We start from the raw sequence: 23,583 nt of genomic DNA on the forward strand, positions 1-23,583 counted from the left end.
ACCCCATGTGGTGCTCTGTCCCACTGGGCAAAGTGGTAAAAGCCAGTGAAGCAGAAAACAGGGAGGCAGACCCCACCCCTGTCCCATTTGAATGGAAGTGGGGGGCACGTGTGCACAGGGAGGGTCTGTTTCTCTTAATCTCCTGGGGATGCCTGGTGTGCTGTTCTCTCCCCTGCACACACACACACACACACACACACTTTTTTTACACACACAGGTTTAGAAACAGAAACTTGTTTTTAAAAAGGGAGAGGTTTTTCTTCATCGTGAGTTTGGGTACAAATAGAACAAATATGATTCATCTCATAATCCCATGTAGCCTGACGTATTCTCTCTGATTTTTCTTTTCTTTTTATTTGTCAGTTGATTGATTTGCAAAGGCAGCAAGTTGTTTTTGTCCTTTTTTTGCATCCCATTAATATGTGTGAAATGACAGAAGTGAAAAAGGCGCATATTCGGGACGGCTGATCCCAGCGTGTTTTTAATAGCGCCGCATCCTCCCATTTATCACACTCAAACAAGTGAGAAGCGAAAAGCTCGGCGAGCTTCAGTAAACTCTTGAGCGTGGGAAAAGGGGTTTCGCCGCGGTCGGGCGTGTCTGTGAAAATAAGCGCAACGCTCTCGCCGTGCCTGGCTGCGACTTTCGGGGCGAGTGGAAACGGTGGGCCCCCAAGGGCCAGCGGTCAGAACGGCCAGTGAACGGGGCCGCGTGATTGGACACGGTGTCCCCGACTGGCTGCGTTCTTTGGAAAGTGAGAACTGTTTGTGTGGGCAGTGGGTCGTGGACTTGGACTCCCCCCATCTTCTGTGTACTTTCAGAAAACAGATGTGCAACTGAGGGAGATTAGAGGGACCGGTCAGAGGGACCGGTCAGAGGGACTCGTGAGTCTAGTCTGTCTCTCTCGAGAGTCTGAGAGAGTATCGGTCTCGAGACAGCTCGAGAGAGAGGCCAAGTATTGAAAAATTTAATACTGGCTTAAAAATCACTCCCGAGCGCAAAGTGCACTGCGGTCATATTGAACTGAGGAACTGAGGCTCGTCCCAGTTTTCCTTCCCCAAACAGAGAGAGTGTTGTTCTGGCAGACGTGCGGGAGGAGAGTCAGCACTTCTCTGGCCCGTTTCTTCTGGACGGATGGATTTTCTGCTCCCTGGGTCTGGCTGGAGTCTGCCCCTTCCCAGGGACACGCCTGACGGGCGCACGGGTGGAAAAACACACAGAGAGTGCCATGGGAAGGGGGGGGAAAGGGAAGAGAGAAGGGGTTGTTCAGGAGCAGAGGTGGAGCGGGGGAGGTCTGGGCCGTGTGGGGCAGAGAGAGGGAGAGGGAGAATGAGGGAGGGGAGGGCACTGAATGGGGGGAGGAAAGGGGAGTGGCAGAGCTTTCATCACTGGAACCTTTGACTCCTCCAACTGCTGCGGTACCTCAGTCCTGCACACATTCTCTCTCTGTACCCTCCTTCATCCCTTGTGTCTTTCTCTCTCTCCTCCCTCTCTGTGCTCTCTCCCCCTCCCTCCCTCGAAGAAGGGTTGGTACCTCTCTTGCTCCCTCATGCTACTTCTGTACCGAGACTCGACTGGAGCCGTAGCCCAGTACAGCCAGCATTCCGGCGAGGCCAGGAGCCCCACCTTACAGCACGGAGAGGTGTGTGTGTGTCTGTGTGTCTGTGTGTCTGTGTGTCTGTGTCTGTGTGTCTGTGTGTCTGTGTTTATTTTCAGCGGTGGGGGGAGGGGGGCGTGAGGGGAGGGGAGGCGGGGCTTGCTGAGAGTTTCCGGAATCCTCTGGGCATGTCGGCAAGCGGAGGAAGCTTCCTATTCATGACTCTTCTTTTGCGGGGAGATTGAGGGGTGACAGCGAGGCCGGTGTGGGGAGTGGGAGGGGCCCTGGGAGAGGGGGTCCTCCCTCCTCACCCCCCCTCCCCCCCGCTCTAATCCTGCAGACTGCCCTTGGACGGCTTCTCAGCTCGGCTCGGCTTTAGTTCTCCTGATGGCTCCACGTTGCCTGGGGCATGTGCTGCAGGGTTCTCCTCATGATTAGCTGACCACTACATTTCCCTGTTCGAGTACAAAAATTGTCCTTCTGGTTTTTCCTACACAAACAAGTTACTTTTACACACTGGCTTCAGTGTGTCAGTTTTTAGTGACGCTGATCTCCTTTAAATCCACTTTTGGACAGTGTTGAACTTTACCTGAAAAATCAATGGTAAGATATTTTTGTATTCCACGAGATTGTGTTGGGGAAATGTGGTCGAGGTGCTGCGGGCAGTGGGTAACAGTCTCCAGAATTGCCTGTGCCGATGTGTTCTCATGTGTGATCTGCGGCGTTTGTGCCACGTGCTGAAGTATGTGGCATGTGTGTGTGTTCTGTAGAGTGGGCCTCCTAGTTTGTCAGCTGTATGCTCAATTTTTTATTTTATTTTATTGTGCTCCCTGGTGTTTAGCTTGGTGTTTCTCATCCAATGTGTTCAGCATTGTTGCGTTTATACTCTCTGGTATGTTCAGCTTAGTAGTGTCATTGTGTTTGTGTTATTCAGTGTATTCAGTATTGTTCTGTTTGTGTGCTCAGTACTGTTGTGTTTGTGTTTAGTGTGTTGTTTTTTTGTGTTATGTAGTGTGTTCAGTATTGTTCTGTGTGCCCAAGGTTCTTGTGTTTGTGTGTTCAGTACTGTTGTTTGTGTGTTCAGTACTGTTGTTTAATGTGTTGTTTGTGTCTTATGTAGTGTGTTCAGTATTGTTCTGTGTGCCCAAGGTTCTTGTGTTTGTTTGTTCACTACTGTTGTTTGTGTTGTATAGTGTGCTCAGTATTGTGTTTGTGTGTTTTCTGATGTGTTCAGATCTGCATTAAGGTTCTCCAGCATGTTCCACAAATTGGAGGCGAAGGCTGGTTGTTCGAAAGATGAAAATGAAGGGAGTCTGAACACAGGATATTCTTCGCACATAATACCATCGGGATGTCGCCAAGACAGTTTTCTGGTTCTATATAATTTCTGGTGTTACCTGGCTGTTTCAATTTCGCTGTCATGTTGAAATGAAATCTGACAGGACTTGTCTGCTTTTGAGCTTGCTGGGATAGGATATCTGACAGCTCTGCTGCTCTCTGCTACTTCAAGTTTTCGGAAAAGTTACATCTACATTCAGTGTCACTCCCACAAGAGAAGCAAGGAAAGAAAGTCTGTATTTAATGTAATGTCACATACTGGGCTCAAGTCGGTTTTATATAAATAACCCAGGATGGTTGACAGGGTAATTTGAATGCAGCTTGGTGATGCATTTTACTCTGTTTTTATAGAGGGCTCTTGGAGTGTATGAGCGATGGGTGGTAAGTAGCGGGTAAAGGGCTGTCAATTTAAAATGTTTAAATCTCAAAGCTGACATTTGAAGACCGAATCAGTCGCAGACATTGAGAAACGTGGCTACTGAAAGAAAGATTTGTGGTGAATATCGGTCTTTAGTTCGAGTGTTGCATTTGCACTAGGTATATAGCCACTCACGCCAAATATAGTACAGCAACACCTGACTACTGTTTGTCTTAAGAAATGAATGTGTGACGACATTCAGTTGAAAATGTGTTTGTGTATGAGTGTGTTTGAGTTTGAATGTGTGTCTTGTTGGTTTGCATGACTGTGAGTCTGAATGTCTGTGAGTTTGTGTGAGGTTTAATGTGTGAGTGTGTTTGAGTTTGAATGTGTGCGTCTTGTTGGTGTGCGTGACTGTGTTGAGTCTGAATGTCTTTTTGAGTGTGTGTTTGAGTTTTAGTGTGTGTGTGTGTGTGTGTGTGTTTTAATGTGTGTGATAATTCGGTTTAATGGGAGGAGAAGGGGGCTCATCTGGCGTTCCTCGACGGGTCATTTGTTGCGCATTTCTTTGTCACCGATGTCACATCAAAAGTCTGTGCCTGAAATGTTCCTAAAACGAATTTGACGGGTATTTATGCGTCGCCTCCGTTGCCCGTTTGATAAGCCGGGAGGGAGCAGCTTGCTCCTCGGAACAGTTATCCTCACACCCTACTCAATTAGCGAAAGTCATCAATGGGCCCGTGTCGCCGGGTCCCGAGGGGACGGGGGGCTCTGCCGCTCTGGGGCGGCCCTCGTAAATCACCTCACAGAAGGGAAGCAGGAGGGATGGAGGGATGGGTGAAAAACGAGCGCGGGGATGAATAATCAAACGGCGGGCGCGGGCGGCAGATGGTGTGACCAAGTCTTCTCGAGCCGCGGGCCGGACACGCGGGAGGCTCCGCCCCCAGAGGGGTCAGGCGGCTCCGGGTGGCCGTGGTAACGGGGACTCTCTGGCCCCCGTTGAGAGTTCCCCCTTCGTGCTCCCAGGCACGCGTCTGTCCTGCCGCCCTGGCTGTAAAGGCCCTGCCCATGATGCACCTCTGCGGCTGGGGATAATCCGTGTTTGGCTGCAGTCCTATCAGAAGCTCCGTGGAGGGCAGTCACAGGACCTGGACTGCTAACACAGCGCACTGCTGCTCTAACCTTTCAACCACATGCACACGCGTTGCCACCGTGAACACCCAGCTTCTTAAACGGGCGGCGTTTGTCCGTAACTGTCCTCGGTAAACACGTAAACGGCACTGTAGGGGAAGGCCGCTCTATCTCTCCTGCATTTCCTCAATCTAAAGCGAGCAGGCGGGAGGGGGCGGGGGGTGACGAAATCTTAAAACAAGTACAGAGATGTCCCCGGTCTTCACACCTCCCCCCCTCGCGCTTTCCTTTGACGTAGCAGCGTGGGAATAGCCCTGCTTCACCGCTCCGAATCTCCTCTCCGAGGCCTTCGCATGACAACACGCCAGGGTCTGTTCTCCACAGGAGCGGCTAAACGTTCCTCAAACTGAGGGTTTTTAGTAGCAGGCTTCAGTCACAGTGGCTTTTAAATAAAGCATGTGTGGGTTTAAAAAATAATAAAATAAAATAAAAATCATTAATGAGGCACGATTAAGAGCGTATTAGATCTTTTTTAATGCTTAATATGTGTTGTAAAAACTGTTATGGACCTGAATGGCAGTAAAATAGGTTTTGGCGTCCCATTGTGAAGCACCCATTAACTTGGTATGTGATGGCCTGAGGGCCTGTCTCCCCTGAGCATCGTTATAGCAGGAGAGAGGAGGAGAGAGGAGGAGAGAGGAGGAGAGAGGAGGAGAGAGGAGGAGAGAGGAGGAGAGAGGAGGAGAGAAGAGGTGAGGAAGGAGAGACTGAAAATGGTAGCTGAGGAGAAAGCGAGAGAGCGAGGTGAAGTGGAAGGAGCGAGAGAACACGAAGCTCCGGAAAGAGAGTGAGTGAGAGAGGGAGGGAGAGAGAGAGCGAGAGATGAGAAGAGAGCGCGAAAGCAGTGGTGTTAATTGGAGGGGGTGTGAGGAGTTACCGGGGGGATTGAGGAAGCAGAAGGCAGCATAGAAATGCGGTGATTAGAGCAAGAACGCTGCCTTCATTATACAAACACACAGACACACTAACACAGTTCTGCTTCAATAGGTACGGCCAGAACCGCACGTAAAGGCTAAGTGGATAGAAAACAATGAAGGTGTGCACGTTTGCGTGCCTGATATTTATGTGACTTACTGCAGTATGGGCTGCATACGAATGTTTTCGTATTCACACGTACACACACACACACACACACACACACACACACACAAACACACTTGCGTTCTCTCTGGTAGGGGAGAGTGATAAATGATACAGATGGATAGTTGTACATGAATAATACAGGGAGCGAGAGAGAGGTGGAGAGGGATATTTCTATTGAGATGAATAGGCTGCTAGATGCACGGACAGACGAACGGGCAGATGTAAATGGAGGCTCCGCTGGTCGCCGAGGTCCAGACTACACGCTGGCGTACCGCTGACCTTCCGGTCACAGCTGTCGTCTTCTCGTGACACGGTCCTATCCGAGCGACAGGGCAGAACGTGCGGGCGGGGCGGGGGGGAGCGGAACAGGGCCCTCTGTGAACCGGGGGGAGGTCATGTTCCTTTCCTGGAAGAATGCGGCTAGCGCGCTGGGGGCTACGCCGGGGGGGGGGGGGGGAGGGTCATGTTTTGAACGGGCCAAAGTGCGATCTCATGGTTTGTTTTTGTTTTGGTTGTTTCCCTTCTAATGATTTCCCAGACCACTTTGATATAAAAGGCTTGTTGATGTTCCATGAAAGTGGACCTTTTGTGAACCGTCTGTTTTTAACACACTGCCAAGGGGGAGGCTGATTATTTATTGCGTGCTCGTTTTCTTTTTGCATAAAAAAAAACGCATCAAGCTAAAAGACTGGATTCCTGAAGGATCCCTGGTAGGAGGGCGAGCATTATTGTCTCTCGGGGCAGATTTGAGTTACGGCTACTTTGAGCCTGTGGGAGATTCACCGTTATATTGTGAGTGCCTATGGCCGTTCTGTTTCTGTCTTTCCTATGTGTATTTTTATATCTGCACGCTCATGCAGGAGCGTCTCTCGGTGTATGGATGGATGCGTGCGTGCATGTTCTTCATGTATATTTCTGTTTGTGCGTATGCATGACTGTATCCTTCTGTGCCTGTGTGTGTGCAGCCTGAAGTGTGTGTGTGGTACAAGGGAGACTGGAGGGATGTCTCTAATTAAGCAGACTGCGGGGGGAAAGAGCTCCTCTCCCGCTGTTCAACATCTGTGACGCTTCCACACTCTCAGAATGTGAGCAGAAAGACCAGAGTCAGCTTTAGGGCTTGTCCTTCGTTCACACTGCACTTAAGGCAACAGGCCCCATTTTGGCTCAAGTGTTTTTAGTGTTTCTGTAATGAAGTGTTTCGTCCCCTCTTGTCTCTGCGCCCGCAGGGCGGCGGTTTCCGTGACTCGTCCGGCTCCGCGGCAGTGAGGCAGTGACCCGCTCCGTCCCCCAGAGACGCACAGCCGGGGTGCAGGGCGGAGGGCGGCGGGGTAACAGATGAGGTAACAGCGGGCGTCGGGAGCAGAGACAGACCCCCCCCGCGAGAGGCCGGGCGGCGGCGCGATGGGTCAGAAGGTCTCGGGGAGCATCAAGTCCGTGGACGCGCGGGGCGAGCCCTCGTACCGCCCCGCCCGGCGAGAGCTCCGGGGGCCCGACTTCTGCCGGCCCCCGCGGCTGGACCTGCTGCTGGACATGCCCCCCGCGGGGCCCGAGCTGCAGCTCCGTCACGCCTGGAACCCCGACGACCGCTCGCTCAACGTCTTCGTCAAGGACGAAGACCGGCTCACCTTCCACCGCCACCCCGTGGCCCAGAGCACGGACTGCATCCGGGGCCGGGTGGGCCACACCCGGGGGCTGCACGCCTGGCGGGTGCACTGGCCGAGCCGGCAGCGGGGAACGCACGCGGTGGTAGGGGTCGCTACGTCCGCCGCCCCGCTGCACTCGGTGGGCTACACCTCCCTGGTCGGCAGCGACGCCGAGTCGTGGGGGTGGGATTTGGGACGCAACAAGCTCTACCACGACGCCAAGAACCAGCCGCCCACGGCCCCCGGCACCTACCCGGCCTTCCTGGAGCCGGACGAGTCGTTCGTGCTGCCCGACTCGCTGGTGGTGGTGCTGGACATGGACGAGGGTACGCTCAGCTTCATGGTGGACGGGCAGTACCTGGGCGTGGCGTTTCGCGGGCTGAAGGGGAAGAAGCTCTACCCCGTCGTCAGCGCCGTGTGGGGCCACTGCGAGATCACCATGCGCTACATCAACGGCCTGGATCGTGAGTACCGCCTCCGAGCGCGTTCCTGTGTTTTTGTGTTTTTCAGCTGTTCGTCTCGTCCTCAAGCTTCCGGTTTGTGTTCCGTACTGATTCAAGTAAAGAAGTTGCAGTTTTGGTTGAATTATCCATCTACGTTTTAGGATCAAACTGCTTTTTTTCCAAGCTGTTCGTAAAACAATTTCCCTTATGCTTTTGTATAATTATCGGATGACGTTGCTAAATATAAACCCCATGTATATGAGCCCATGTATTCTGCCTCTTTGAGTCTGAGGCCTTTGGACACCTTTTGAGAACCCTGTTGATCTTATAAATTAGTTAGTTGTTAGTTATTTGCCAGATATCAGGAGGGGGAGGGGTTGTGGAATTTTCAGAAGACCTACATCACTGCTCTTCACAAGCATTTTGTTGGTGTTTTAGATACTAAAACCGGGAAGGGAAAGCTGGTGCGTGTGGGCCTTTAAATGACTTATCCGGCGCTCTTAATGAAGCCTTCCTCTGGTTTTTTGAAGGCCGCTCGAGGGGAGGAAGTTTTGGCTCCCTGCTTTGTTTGGATTGATTTCTGTATCAATCGCTTGGGTTCTGACCGAGGGGAAAGGCTCGGTTAAGAGTGTAATGGAAATTTTAGTGCTTTCAATACTGAGTGCAGGAATTGAGCAGTGTGTGTGTCTGTGTGTGTGTGTGTGTGAGAGGGAGAGAGAGGGTCTTCTACCAGTACCGTGGTATGGTAGCAACACCAACAGGAGTATCCTTGCCGTTTTCACACCAGTATTCAGTCTGCCATCTTATCAGCAGACTGCCGGGGCTTCGGGGAGTCTGTTCTTCCTTTCAAGTTTTTGCTCTTTCTTTCGTGTGCCCCCCCCCCCCCCTTCTCCTCCTCCTCTTCCTTTCTTCTGGGCCCCTCCCCCGCTCCCTCTCTCTAATCTGGAAAGGCTTAAGTGAAATTGGAATGACTGAACTTCTCGGAAGAGGAGAGTGCTTTGTTTGCCCCCACCCCCCCCCCCCCCCACCCCCACCCCAAAAACCGCCCTGTTGGGAACGGGTTTAATTCACCAGTCCAGCAGCTGTCAGTCAGCTCTGTGGCCAGAGTGCACGCTTCTCGATTGTGTGCCTCGCACAAGCGCCTGCCAATTGTGTGGCTCTTTCATGGCTCTTGTGAATCACTTTGAACAGTCAGCACCCTCGCTTGCAACTTGAGTCACTAGTCTCCTGTCTATGCTAGAACCTTCCGGCTAACACAAAAACGTCACTGTAGTGTTCTTCCCATGTTATAACATTACAACTGCATTGCAGCAACATTGTGAGAATGGTTTATGTTAGCTGGGCTATTTCTGAGCGCAAAGAATCTTCACATTTATTATCCAAGCTTGCGGTTTCACTGATCACCGTGGAGATTTAATGAGACCGGCAAATGGTTTTATTTTGGAAGAAAAGCCTGCGTTCTAACATTATGTTCTTAGTATCTTCTCAAAAAAAGCTCCTCACTGCCAAAACATGGCCCTGGTGTATTCCTGTGCTGTGAAGTAACCATGTTCCCACTAACAAAAAAAGAATAATATCAATAATAACTTCCAAAAACAAGTAAGGAAGGAAGCATCTGCTTACTGCAGTGTCCCAGCGACAGAAAGGCTATTAATATTATATATAAGAAAGAAAATGAGCCTGCAGCGATGTCTCGTTGTCTGAAATGAACTGGGACACACGCCGGCCATCTGAATCCCTGCGTTTCAGACCCCCTACGCCCAGACAGAGGTGTGTCTGAGGAAGATGACTGCTGGGATGTGGGGACTGTCCTGAAAGCCGGGAGGCACCGCTGTGAGCTGCTTTTGTTTCACTCCCCGTGTTTGTGCGAAGGGAGAGCCGGCCCGTCCCAGGACCGCGTGAATAATTGGGGCCGTTTCGCACATTTTCTCGCAGACAAAGGCACCCCCCTTCCCAGTCTGTCCCTTGATAGCTGTAGCCAGTGGACTGCGGGAAGGCACACCTGCCAGACAGGCCTTCCTTTCTCCCTCTCCACCTCGCTCTCTCTTCCTTTCGTGATGGATTGCATTTGGCAGCCATGCCTGGCCCTTCTGCTCAGATGGCCCAGACCTGAGTGGGTGTGTTTAGCGCACCTCTCTTCTCCTGCTTTCCTGAAGCCTCCTCCTGACTTAATTTACAGAAAGTTCCATCTCTCTCCTTTCTTTCTCCCCTTTTTTTTCTCGTTTTAGTGTACCTCTGTTCTCTTCCTGAGTTCATTTCCAGGAACATCTCTCGCCTTTCTCCATTTTTCTCATGTCTAGCGCACCTCTTTTCTCCTGCCATCCTCTAGCACTACCTGACTTCATTTCAACAAGCCTTCCTCGCTCTCTCTCTCTCTCTCTGTCTCCTGTCCCCTGTCTTTCTTTCTTGTGTTTATCACACCTCTCTCCTGCTTTCCTCTAACCTCTTCCTGACTTCATTTCTAGAACCTTCCATCTTTCTCCTCTTTCTTTCTCAGTCTCTTTTTCTCCTACTCCCTCTCACTCTGTCCCTAATGTGCTATAATATTGTACTTGCTCCCTTTGTGAATAAAATCGTGTGATGTCTTATCTGAAATTTATAATAGATTTAGGACTTCAAGGCACAGTCTGTCTTAATTTTAAGGGAAAATTACAGAATGAATTGCATGTAATTAGGTTTGGGGTGAAATGAGTTGAGCGTGTTTAGGCTGAGAGAGAACACTATAAAACTTTCATTAGCTTATTAGATGAGCTATATTTATGTCTGTTTCCAATGTTCCTTTGTTTCCTCAGTCCATGAATCATTTGCGCTTTATTTGCACTCTTTGCTTGTTTTGCATGTGCTTTTGTGAAGTGACTGCACACTCACTGCATGCATGCGGGCGGGTGTGCTTTATCTGTCCGAGCTGTGATTGGCTGAGCCCAGCGGTATTTTTTACGAGATTAAAGCTGTGTCCCATCAGCACCACAGTGATTATTTGCTTTGCGCAGCAAACACTCCCTGAAGTCTCACAGACTGCACCCACCCACGCACGCACACACACGTGCATACCTCAGACACACTCGCACACACTCACTCACTCACACACACTCACACACACACACACTCACTCTCACTCTCACTCTCACTCTCACTCACACTCACTCACATACACACTCACTCACTCACTCACTCACTCACTCACTCACTCACTCACACTCACACTCACACTCACACTCACACACACACACTCACACACTCACTCGCACACTCACTCACACACTCACTCACACACTCACTCACTCACTCACTCACTCACTCACACTCACTCACTCACTCACACTCACTCTCACTCACTCACACACACACTCACACACTCACACACTCACACACTCACACACTCACACACTCACTCACTCACTCACTCACTCACTCACACTCACACATGCATGCTATGTACACGCACCCACACACACACTCCCCATTTGAACAGGAATATGCACACCACACATTCACATACGTACACACACACACACTGCACAGAAATTCACACACACACACACACTTCCCACACCCACCCCACACACATACTTATGTGCCACAATCACATGTGACATGCACGCACACATACACAGGGCATGAATATTAGACATACACACATGCCAGCAGAGAATTGAACAGAATCACTGTTAATGGGTTAGAAATGCACACCCATTTCTGTGAGGTTTCTCAGCCTCAGCAACGAAGAGCGCACAGTTAGTGCTTTTGGCACGTACACGCAGAGCACTGGCTATTGCTCAGTCACACCATATGACAATAAAATCCTCTTTGCAGGCCTGCCGCATTATTGACCCCCATGCCTCTACCCTCACCCAGTCCCTAACGGACATTAAAGGAGGAGAAATTAACTCTGACTTTTATTAGTTTTCCATGAGACACACGATTCCGCTCCATTAGACCCTCTCGTTCCAAATGCTAACACTACTCCTTTTGTGAAGCGGCCTGTCTTTTCTGTCTCACCCGTACCATTCTTGTGTCCGATAAATCGATCTCTGAGAGGGGTCTCGGTCGATACTCCATGCACCCCAAGGAGAGCGCACAACCACTGCCTGTGAAAGAGCCAGGGGTGAGAGCATCCCGTTTCAAAATGGAGGAAACCCAAAACGGACACTTTGCAGAAGATGGATGCTGCTTGGTTGTGTATGTAAACGGCAGTCGCTGTCCTCAGATTTAACTGTATAGTCGATGGGGAATTTGGATTTGCCTGTATTTTGTCTGTGCTTTTGCTATGCATGGCGGTCTCTGTCTTTAGGGTATTGATCTTGCATTGGCCTCTTCCTCTCCGTCCTGTGAGTGTACATGAAATTTGTATCCATCACCCCATTTATTGACTCAGTCCGGCCCAAAGACATCAGCTCATGCACACTCCACTGCCCTCACTTCCTGTCTGTTGCACCTCATTATGCTTGTCTAGAGCTGTTTGTCGTCTTAAAGGCATGAAAGCTGGCTATACACTCAGTGAGCACTTTATTATCATTTATTAGACTTATTTAGACTTCTTCTGCTGTAGCCTATCCACTTACGTTATGATGCGTTGTGTGTTCAGAGATGTTCTTCTGCATACCACTGTTGTAATGTGTGGTTAATTGCATTTCTGTCACCTTCCTGTCAGCTTTGACCTGTATGGCCATTCTCCTCTGACCTCTCTTATTAACAAGGCATGTCTGTCTGAAGACCTGCTGCTCACTGGATGTTTGCTTTCTGTAACATTCTTTGCAAACTCCAGATACTTGTGTATGTGAAACTCCCAGTAGCTCAGCAGTTTCTGAGATACTCAAACCACCCTGTCTGCCACCAACAGTCATTCCAGTCAAATCCACACTTCCCACATTCTGATGGTTCATGTGAACATTAACTGAAGCTGAAAATGTTCCTAATAAAGTGCACGGTGAGTGTACCAGGTTTAAACCAAGGTAAAGTTGTTTTTTTGCTGGACATACATATTCACTGTATGGCTGTGTGCTTGTTACATACAAACATAATTCCTCGGATTAACTTCCGTTTTACTGTAATTCCTGAAACTGAAAATTACACATGAAATTAGGATTAGCCTACATACTGATTTGTTTTGGAGAATAACCTTTGGTGAGGAGCAAAGTGTTTATTTCTGGTTCTGGTAGTAGTAAAGGTGTGTTAGGCAAGGTGGTGAGAATATACAGTGCTCACGCGTGTACATTTCCTACAAAATATTTCTCATGTTTGCATTTCTGCTTCTATTTTAAGTCGCACTCTTCAGACCATTTCTCAGAGCAAAAATCACTGTTGAATAATAAACTGACTCCCTGGGGCAGGAGGAAATATTAATGATGGCGCGGTACAGTAGGTAGAGGGGGAGGTATAGAGGAGTGGAAAGCAGAGGGGATGTGTGGGAGGAGGCTAAGGGGCGAAAGGTACCGAATTGTTGCTACTGTACAATTTCCAGCTTTCCCGGTAGTCGTTTGATATTGCTAAACTGCCGTCAGCTTTGTCGACAAAACAACAAAACGTTACCTGGGTTTAATTCTTGTTTAGCTTGCTGACTTCAAGTATACAATTTAATTATAGCTCTTCCGAATTCAAAGGTTGTCGTATGCTAATCCGTTATCCGTTTTGCTCCCTTGACCCAATCGGGCAAATTAGCCAAACCCTTCCAACGGGCGCGATGAACGATCCCCTTTCCCGGGAACTCTCGTACGTCGAATTCTCTCGTCGCCCGGACGGCTAATTTGCCCCGGCCGTTCCCTGGCCTCGTTCCGCCACCGGCCCGTTCATCCTGCTCTAACGAGTCGCCCACTTGACCCCTGGGAAGACACGGCAGAATCGCTCAGAGAGCCAGGCTGCTTTCATCTGCTGAATGAAATGTTACCCGGGGCATGCGTATCAAAGCAAACGTTTTTTTTTCTTCTGTACTCGAAACGGCATGCAAATTGGCAATCAATTAAAGCTGCCCTTAGCCCCCCCTGTCATCGTGTTAGACTGGAACTCTGCTTATGAACCGATAGAGCAGAGAAAATAAGGATAAAGAGTGGGGGGAAAAGGGATAATGTTGTTCCCGTAAAGAGACCGAGTACTGGAGGAAGATCTTCTACCAACAGAATATATTCTCCGAGATTATATGGTGCTGCACTCAGGAGATGGCTGATAACCAGAACTTTGTGTTTGAATCTCTGGGGAGGCAGACATTTTGCATTCTTCACCTGCTGGTGCAGATTACTTTGGTAAATATGTGGTAGTACACATACAGTATATAAAAAAAAAAAGAAAAAAAAAAGGTTTTCTATAGATGGTGTAGTCTAAAAATGTCTGACACAGGTATAACTTTGATCTTTTTATTTTATTTTGTCAGTACAGGGGTGAGCACGTGTGTGTAGGTGTGTGCTTGCGTGTACAGCGGCTTATAAGATGGTCCTCATGAGACACACACACACACACACACACACACACAGTTAGAAATGCAAGTCTGAAAGGTGCGGAGGCTCCTTTTCAAAGACCGGACCTCTTATCTCACCCTGGAGCCAAAATGAAATTTCAGAGAAACCATGTGATCAAAGTAAGGGAAGAACCTTCGGCTCACAGCTGCATTTCCCGCTTGTCCAGAGATGAAACCAGAACCGTGGTTTCAGATTCAGATTCAGACGCAAAGCGGGATGTTTTCCATCCGTGTATTTATCCTTTTCAGAAACACAATTTCTGCCCTGCTTTACCCGCATTAATAATGCATCCCTTACATCCCCCCAGTTTTTTTTGATATTCTAATATCTGGGCAACAGTGCAGTCCAAAGCTAAGAGACTTGACCTGAATTTCTTGGGGGAGGTATCAAGCTGTATAAATGGAGTGCATAAAAAATGTGAGCAGTGCATTTCACTCTGGGTAAAAACTGATAAATGCTTGAAATAAACTTAAATAAAAAAATTTGATATCACTTTTTACGACTGATGGGCGTCTCTGGAAATGGCCCGTGTGGGTTTGAAAGGGTTGGATGTTTAATTAACGGCTGGCTCTCCGAGCACGTCGTATTTTCTGAGGTAGCTGTTCGCTTGGATGGGGGCATTGCAGAGAGATTGCAGTTCACATGGGGGGCCCAATCTCTCTGCCACTTCCTGCATTCTCTGGAATGTTCCAGAGATACTTTAACACAGTCGTCGTCATTCTCGGTCCTGGAGAGCCGTAGGGTCTGCTGGTTTTGTCTTTACCCTGCACTTAATAGGCTAGATCAATCTGAATCGGTTGCTGATTTTAAGGCAAAAACAAAAACCAGCTCACCCTGCGGCTCTCCAGGACCACTGCCCTAAGGGCCTGATTAAGACCTTTAGCATGTACAAAAGCCATTGACACAGGCAATGTCAATAACAGGACAAATAATTGGTCACCGTATTTGTTTTGCAGCAATCATTGGTTGTGTTATTAGTGTTGTGTGTGCTAAAGGTCTTAGTAAATCAGACCCTTAGTACACGGTTCCCTAACTTCCCCCTGGCTTCTCTCCTGCAGTAGCCCCCAATGGACCTTACTCAGTCCACAAGCCAGTCTTTCATATCTTCTCAAATGTATCATGTCTACTCATTTCTTTCTTCTGCATCAGCTTGCTCATCCAATGCTTGATTTTTCTTTCTTTTTCTCTTTCTTCAGATTTCTGTTGGACGAGGTTTGACACTAAATATAGACAAATGCGTGAAAATATGTAAAGACCTGGATAGCTTCTCTGCTGGTAATGCCGAGACTCTTGCAGTAAACGTGTAGGAAAATAAACAGAACCAGAGCCGCCTAGTCCATCTACAGCTGGCAGCCTGTTGTAGGATAAATATAAGCTGCAACCTTTGTACCGGTTTGTGTTCGCAGCTCCTCAGATGAATGGCTTTGGCGAAGCCGTCAGCATATTGTAATTGATTAATCATTGGCAGAAGTGAAGTTGGCATAGTCCCATGCATCCTGCTTATGACCGAGTGTAATGGGACTGTAGAACGGAGCCATCAGCTCCAGGTCCTGTGGGCCACAGTGTCTGCAGGTATTTGCTCCGGCCACCTAATTTGACTAATTACTTTACCTCCTTGGCTCGAGGAGTAAGCTCATTAGTGAGACCCGGGTGGCGTGGTTGTCCATTTTGGGAGCAAGTACGTCCAGATGCTGGGGCCTACTGGATACTTAAGCTGAATGTGGCTTCTCTTGCATTGTTTGTGTGAAATGTGTTACTTTGGCAGGTCTTTAAGGGCTAAACCGGGGAAATGAAACTGTCCGTATTCATGGTAACTGCGTGGCGACCTCGGCACTGATACTGTAATTATTTTTCTCCGGTGTCGCAGCCTTGCTGTCGCTTTGGAGCCGCTCACACCATAAACGCGGAGGATAATGATTCCGTTGTCAAGTTATCCGTCCGACCTTTCACACCCGCCCCGCTCGTTTGAGCGGCAAGTCGAGCTCCGAGACGGTGGCAGCAGCAGGTTTTTTCTTTCTGGGTTTTTTTCTCTTCCTCTCTCTCCTTCCCTCTCCTGTGAGCTAACGACGCATCCTTTAACAGGAAGTCCTCACAGCCAGGGGGTTTCTGTCACAGTTCAGAGCCCTGCGGACGCGCAGCAAGAGGAATATCTCACGTTTGCCCTTCACCCTCTCTGTCAGCTTAACGACATTTAGACACCCGGATATCGCGTTATCTCCCTGGGCCTGAGAGCAGGCTAATGCTCCTGTTCACGGTTTCAGACTCCAGAGCCACACCGCTAATCCGGCCCTTTGGACCTAGCCGCGGCGCGATTGCACGGTCTCTCTTGCGCTGCGACAGCGAGGGATTGTGGGGCTTTCCAGACGGACTCATGCTTCACTTTCCCCATTTGGTTTTTACGTTAGGGCCGCTTCACGGAGGGTAATAAATATTGCATAACTGACAAATGTTTTGTGTAGGGAGCTGTGGGGGCGCACGGTTAAGGCGTCGGACCTTGATGCTGGCATCGGTCCGGTGCAGTCGCACACAGAGGACCAGGGTTTGGCCGGCTCATGTGGGAGCGGCATAATTGGCTCGCTGCTCTGAGGGCAGGGGAGGGCCTCGGAAGGGTTAGTAGGATCGGCGTATATAGCTGTGCCCTGAGCCTGAGTTCCACGGGCTGGAACATTGTGGTTTGGAGAAGGCGCGTCGTTCTGCAGAGCACTAGATCTCACCGAGCCGCCGAGGGATGAGGACAGCGTATGGAAGTAGTTAGCGTGGGTAATTGAAACAGAAAGGGTACAATTGGCAGCCAAATTTGGAGAAAATCGGGGAAAGAAATCAGAATCATTTTTTTTGTAAAAAAAGAACCTGATGTTTTGTGAAGCGCGGCCTGCTTTGGACCAGGACCAGACCTGGTGGGAAGCAGCCCATCGTTTTAGTTAGCGTTCCAGTTAACTAACGTTTTAGCTAGCATTTTAGCTCACGTTTTAGCATTTACTGTTTCAGCCTGCCCCCGAAAGAGCGTCATCCTCAATCCTGCTCCTCTGGAGGTTTAGAGATCTTAAGCAGGGATCACACCCCAGCCAGGCTGCAGTCGCGCTACATTACACGTACGCTCTTCTCCCCGAGGGCACCTCGCCCCGAACGCAGTCAGTCCACACAGGTGCAGGGCGCGATGTTCTCCACCTCGATGCCACCTGGCAAAGAACAGAGATGTAATGCAGTCTCAGTTCTGCACTGGAAGTATGTCAGAAGAGACGCGTGAAGGATTTCTGAACGCTCTACTTCTCCGTAACAAAGACTGCAGGTTCCTTTCCGAGGAGGAGCGCCGGGCTTGTCTCGGTAAAGATTTTCTCCGCGAACCGGAAGTGTCAAATACCGGCCCTGCAAATTGAGGCTGTGTCCCTAATTGGATCTTGCTTGGATTGAATCCTTTTTTTGGGTCAGAGCGAGCTCCCCCCACCCCCCTTTCCGTCTTAGCCTGGCTTTGGTGTGAATTGTGTTGGGTGCTATTAATGGAAGCGCGATCAATGCCCTCCCTCATGTAATTACCGCGGAGCAGAGACATTACACTGCTCTTGTCCTGCCTGGCGCATTGCGCGGTCTGAAGGTGCGAGACGCCGGGCGATAAAGCATCCGGAAAAGGAGCGCGCGGCCCACGGCTCACCGGCGTGAGAGTCAGCAGACTTCACAGCGGTCAGCGGACCCCAGACTTATCGCCCACTTGATTAATACGTCCATTATCTGCGCCGCGATTACTGCTGAACCGGGTCTATCCCCACACCTTTAACTCAGCCCAACGTTGCTTACTGTAGCGTTTAAGGCTCCCGTGCTTTAACATGCATGGGTTTCTCGCTTTTTTTTTTCCGTTCTGTTTTTTTAAAGCTCCAGAGTAACATCGATTTTTCAATCAATGTTAAAAGGTTGCTGCGCTAGGGTTACCTCCCCCCCCCCACTCTGAGATACTAAGACTCACAAACTCAAAAACGCCAACCAACCTGCAACCAACCCCTCAGACGCAATATAGTGCCTGTTGCTGTTCCTGACCATATAATAATTCCTGAAAAAAATATATATATATTTTTTTTCTATATGGGAATTCTGTATATTACACTTACATGGCATCCGCCGTTTCTGCATTGTTCATTCCTCCTGGGTGTTGCGTGTGTGGGTGTGGTGTTGTCTTTCCCTCCCTCACAAGCCCCATAATATGGAGTCTGCTGCATGCGGGCCTAGGCTGACTCTTCACTCTGTTGCGTATATGGTTCTGTACAACGTTTCGCAGGTAATGCAGGTATTCCTGTTTTATTTGGTTTTATGGTGTGGGAGAATGCCGCCGCTCTGCCCCGTGCCTGTGGTCTCTGCCTCAGAGTAATGGAGGTTAAGGGCTGCAGTGCCCTGGGGGCTGGGTGAGAGGGGGGCGTACATGATGCGGTAATGGGGCTGTCTCAGCATCTTGCGTATATTCTCCTCCTCTCTCTCCCTCTCGCTCTCTCTTTCTCTCCCTATATCTCAGTCACTCCCTCCCTTTCTCTGGGAGCATTCCATTGGCTTATTTTTCTCCTTGCTGCTGATCGAGGTCCGCCATCTTTTAAGGAGAAGTCCAACCTGTTAAATGCTCCTTGTAGCAGTGAGAAGTAGAAGTTAGGAACTCCCAATCTTTCCTTTGAGCAAGGAAAAGTCAGGGCATCCTTTGCAGAAGTTTTCCTGTTCAGATCGACCTGCGTAACTACCTCTCCCCATCTGTCACTCATCTGCCACATCTGTAACTGACATGGCTTCAAACCGATGTTTGAAGGAGCAAGGATATGCCATTTGCCTGATTCACGTTTTCTTGATTTCCCTGTCTTTTCTCTCTCTTTCTCTCTCTCTCACTCACGCTCTCTCTCTCTCACTCACTCTCTCTCTCTCTCTCTCTCTTTCTCTTTCTCTTTCTCTTTCTCTCTCTCTCTCTTTCTCTCTTTCTCTCTTTCTCTCTTTCACTCACTCACTCACTCACTCACTCACCGACCGCCTGATTGATCTTTGGCTGTGAACCTGGAAAAACAGCTTTTTAATCTAATTAATGCACTATGCGCTTATTTACTTTGTCTGTTTATGTTGTCCAAGCTGTTCCACCCGGGAGGTCCAGATGTTCAGCCCCGGCAGAGTCGTAAAGGAGTCAGAAAAGCATCCAGGCGGCAGTCTCGTATTGATTAATAGATCTTCAGGCTGGACTAATTGAACTTAAGGAGCATTGATGAGCGTGGTCTGGAACCGCTGTCTGCCGGGTGTTTGAGAGTTGAGTGTGGTCAAGGACACCACGTCCGGTACCTAGCGGCCTTCATTTCTGACCCCACCCTCCAAAAGGAGAGGCTTGAGCCATTCCCATAAAGCGAGCACAAAATGTTCTTTCAGTGTTAGCGGGATGTTTTATCAGTGTTATAACATCACCACTGCATTGCAGCAGCATTATGAGGACCCTGGGTAACCGTCCGAGACACCAATACGCACGCGCTCAGCAGGCATCCGGACAGACGGGCGAGTCCCCCAGAGGAACCCTTGGGTTTCCTATGGAAAAGCCTTTATATTCGCTATTCCATTACCGTAAAGGCAGAGCAGGCCGGCTGGGAGGTAATTGGATTTTGCTCTTGTACTTTTGTTATGTACAGCCCCACAGTCTGGCAGCCAGGCTCAGCTGGAAACCCCGGCTTTAGAAAGGCGCACCGATTCACGCCCGTAGTGAAATTTATATTTTCCCTTTCACATCTCTTCCCCCCCCACCCCCCCGTCGTATTTTCCTCCAGATTTGGAGTGCCATATTGTGACTCGGGAGCTACTGCTGTGCCACCTGCACCCTTGTCGTAAATTACAGCTGCAGTCCTCCAGTCTTCGAGCCACGGCACTGCAGCGTGTGATTGGATGCCAGCCGGCGGCTCTGTGGGATCCTTGCACATTATTGGAAGGATCTGAGGAGGAGGCAATAACCTGGCCGACTCCGCCAACCCTGGCCGACTTAATGGCATCTCGGAAGTTGGCAGTTTCCAACTTCCAATTAGGAAAAGTCCTATTGAATGCCTGTGAATGTTGTCATTCCGAGTCTGGATCAAAACGCGTCAGGGCTGAACAAAACATCAAAGCTGAACAGCGTTCTTTTGGTGGCACCCATTATTCCGAGCATGCATGAACGTAGTATGGTCGGAGTGAGGCTAATTAGCCTAGTGACTGGGAACTGGAAGGTTGGTGGTTCAAGTCCCGGATAAGGTGATAAGATGCATGCAGCTGTAACCCCACATTGCTCCTGGGGTGATTGTCCCCTGCTTAGTCTAATCAGTTGAAAATGATGTAGGAGAAACGAATTATTATTATTATTATTATTATTATTGCGCTAATGACGTACAGTAGTTGAAGCTAAACTCGTGAGGACTTGGCCTGGAGGCCCAGCCTGCTGTGGTCTACCCCCCGATCTACTCAGGAAGTTGCAGTTTCTGTTTTTTCAAGTCTTATTATATTGGTGGGTAATGGACAGTTGTGGCTTGTGGAATGGAATTCCATTAACATATAAAATCTTCCTGTTTATATGGGCTGATTTTGATGATGCTGCAGTTCTTTGCCAAGTGCAGTCTGGGTCACGTGCCAGAGATGCGCCTGTTTATGCAAAGAGGGTGACGTCATGCCCAGATAACCAGAACAGACGGCGTCTTTGGTTGCTAGTTGGTTGGCGAGCGCTCACCTTCTTAAGTGTCTGTTGTTAGACATTGTGCAAGTCGGCACATATATTTGGGTGTGTACAGTGGCTTCAGAAAGTATTCAGACCCATTCACTTTTTACACACTCCTAATTATACTCATGACCCGTAATTACAAAGTGAAAACAAGCTCTTAGAAATAATAGCAAATTCATAAAAAAATCTAAAACCGAAATCTCTTATTTGCATAAGGATTCAGACCCTTTGCTGTGCCAATCCAAATTGTGGTCAGGTGCATCCCATTTGCTTTAATTATCGCAGAGACGTGTCTAGAACTAGATTGAGAGTCCAACTGTGGCAAATACTTTCTGAAGCCACTGTGTATTGAAAGACTTAGAGTTGGAGTAGAGTTCAACAGCAGCTGTATTGCATCTGTAGTCACCAGAATATAGCGCTTCAATTCTGCCTTGACATAATAGCGTTGTTTGTTACGGCAATATGGCTCTGTTCAGTAATCGCGCAGTTCGATTCAAATAGCAACTCGCCCGCTTGAGGATAAACTGCCCGGAAAATTACAGGCATGACACCTCCATTTTCTGCACAAGATATTTATGTGCAGACTGATGTCAGGCAAACTGTTGATCTCAGCCCCATTCTCACGTACTGGGCCCGTGCACACATTTTCCTGTCAGGGCAGATATATATTCCTCCAACGCGTGGGCATAATAGATATGTAAAAGCGCTGTCCCTTTGTCTGTTCAATTGCATGACAGTCAGTAGTAACGGTCGTCGAGCGAGCGGTGCAGATGGGCCGGTTAATGTTTGTTTTGTTTTTTTTTTTTTTTTTTTTTTTTTTCCTCCAGGTATGCATTACGCTTGTGCCAGTAAATGGTTGTTATCTCAGAGTGTGTATTCTACCGACACCAGTAAATAGTCGTTATCCTTGTTTGCCTATTCCAGTAAAGACTGGGCACTACTTTTTTTTTTTTTTTTTTTTTTTTGCACTGTCATCCATTCTGTAGGTTTGTATTCATCATTTTTACCGTTTGTTTAATTATTAGTCTGTGTTTCATTGTATTGCGGGCTTCTGCACTCGAATGTGATTCCCACTAAAGGGGCAGTGTCTTATCTTTACTCTGAGAATCTCCTCTCTTCCTAGTCTCTTCACTTCCTTGCTCCTTCTCCCTCCCCTAGTCTCTTTCTTGGTCTCTCCCTGTCTCTGCCCCTTTGTCTCTCTCTCTCTCTCTCTCTCTCTCTCTCTCTCTCTCTCTCTCTCTCTCTCTCTCTCTCTCTCTCTCTCTCTCTCTCTCTCTCTCTCTCTCTCTCTCTCTCTCTCTCTCTCTCTCTCTCTCCTCCCCCTCTTCAGTTTTTCTTTTTTTTGTTAATTTTGGTTTGGTGCATTCTTTGTTTCTTTTGATGTTGCCAAAGGGCTGAATGTGTTGTTACAGTAAAGGTGTGTTAGAAGTCTCCCTCTCTCTTCCTCCCTCCCTCTCTATCTCTCTCTCTCTCTCTCCCTCTCCCCCTCCACATTACATTAATGGCATCTCTCCCTCTCTCTCTCTCCCAGCGGAGCCCCTGCCGCTGCTGGATTTGTGTCGGCGTGCCGCCAGGCTGGCCCTGGGCCGCGGGCGGCTGCACCAGATCCACACCCTGCCGCTGCCTCAGTCCCTGAAGAACTACCTGCAGTACCAGTGAGGAGGGCCTCCCGGGGCCTCCCGGGGCCCACTGCCCCGGCCGCTCAGGACCAACGGGCCGGGCCGGCCTCGACCTCGTGAACCCTCCCGGGGCTCCGGGAGACAGCGGGGCGCCGGTTCCGAAAACACACTACCCACGGCTCGGCTTTCGGGGTGTTTATAGCCGGATCTCTCAGGACCGGTACACGTGCCGGATCCACCCGGCTGTCCGGAGACGCAAACCCGAGACTGACTCTGTGGACCGCGATTCGTAGCGTTCCGGTTCCCGCGGTCTGTAACGGTCCTGTTCCTGCGGTCAGCCTGCCTCGTAATTATGTGCCACATACTGAGCACATCACCAACCTGGACCAATCACCAGGAGACTCTGCTTCAGTCAACCAATCAGAAGCAAGATCCAGTCACTGGGTGGCTCTGTGTCACCAAGCTTCCTGTTTTACCTGAATGATCTTTTATTTCAAAAAGGAGGCTGTACTCCAAAGGTTAATTTTCTTTTTTTCTTTTTGAGTGTAGGTTTTTGGAAACTGCTATTTAAATACGTGTGGATTCTGGTTCTGATGATTTTAAGATTGGTATCATAACTATTGTTTTTAGACTGACTTTATTTTTTAATTCAAAGGGGTTTACAACGCAGGTCAATACACCTGTTTCTGTCACCACACTTTATTTTTAACAAGATGCTGCTTTTTAAACATTATTATTATTATTATTATATTATTATTATTATTATTATTTCCAATGTCTTAGATCTGTCTGCCTGCTCAGCTCTGATGTGAGAGTGGACATCGTGTCATGAGAGGTGGTGGAATGTACTGTAAGGACAATGATGCCCTTTGCTTTTAAAATGTGAATAAAAATGAATTATGATGCCTACGAATACGGACGCTGTTGTGCTGGTTCCTCAGGTCCAAATGTCGTCTTTCCTGGTCAGGAGAAGCAGGAAGGCGTTGCGTTGTAGGTCCCAGTGTAGCCTTTGCTTAAACCCTCATTTTACAGCAACTGTCTTCATTGCCATGGCAATCGTAGCAAGCCTGTTAAAGGTACTGTTAGGGGAATATCAGTACATTTTACTGGAGATATTGTGGAAGCACACACTTTCTGACACTTAACCACTCTCTCACACACACACACACACACACTCGT

The 23,583-nt window shown here is 48.9% G+C and overlaps 1 protein-coding gene across 2 annotated transcripts in view; it reads left to right on the forward strand.

Annotated features, from left to right (window-relative positions):
* The window catches only part of LOC133129339 (SPRY domain-containing SOCS box protein 4-like), a 41,704-nt gene extending 18,387 nt beyond the window's left edge, over nucleotides 1–23,317 (forward strand). For both annotated transcript variants that reach the window (XM_061243350.1, XM_061243349.1), the window contains exons 2-3: nucleotides 6,792–7,672; nucleotides 22,317–23,317. In XM_061243350.1, the coding sequence (XP_061099334.1) occupies nucleotides 6,967–7,672; nucleotides 22,317–22,444 (834 nt within the window). In that variant the 5' untranslated portion in view covers nucleotides 6,792–6,966 and the 3' untranslated portion in view covers nucleotides 22,445–23,317. The remainder of the gene's footprint in view (nucleotides 1–6,791; nucleotides 7,673–22,316) is intronic.
* The last annotated feature ends 266 nt before the right edge of the window (nucleotides 23,318–23,583 follow it).

The sequence above is a fragment of the Conger conger genome, chromosome 5, assembly GCF_963514075.1.
Source record: "Conger conger chromosome 5, fConCon1.1, whole genome shotgun sequence".
Taxonomy (NCBI): Eukaryota; Metazoa; Chordata; class Actinopteri; order Anguilliformes; family Congridae; genus Conger; species Conger conger.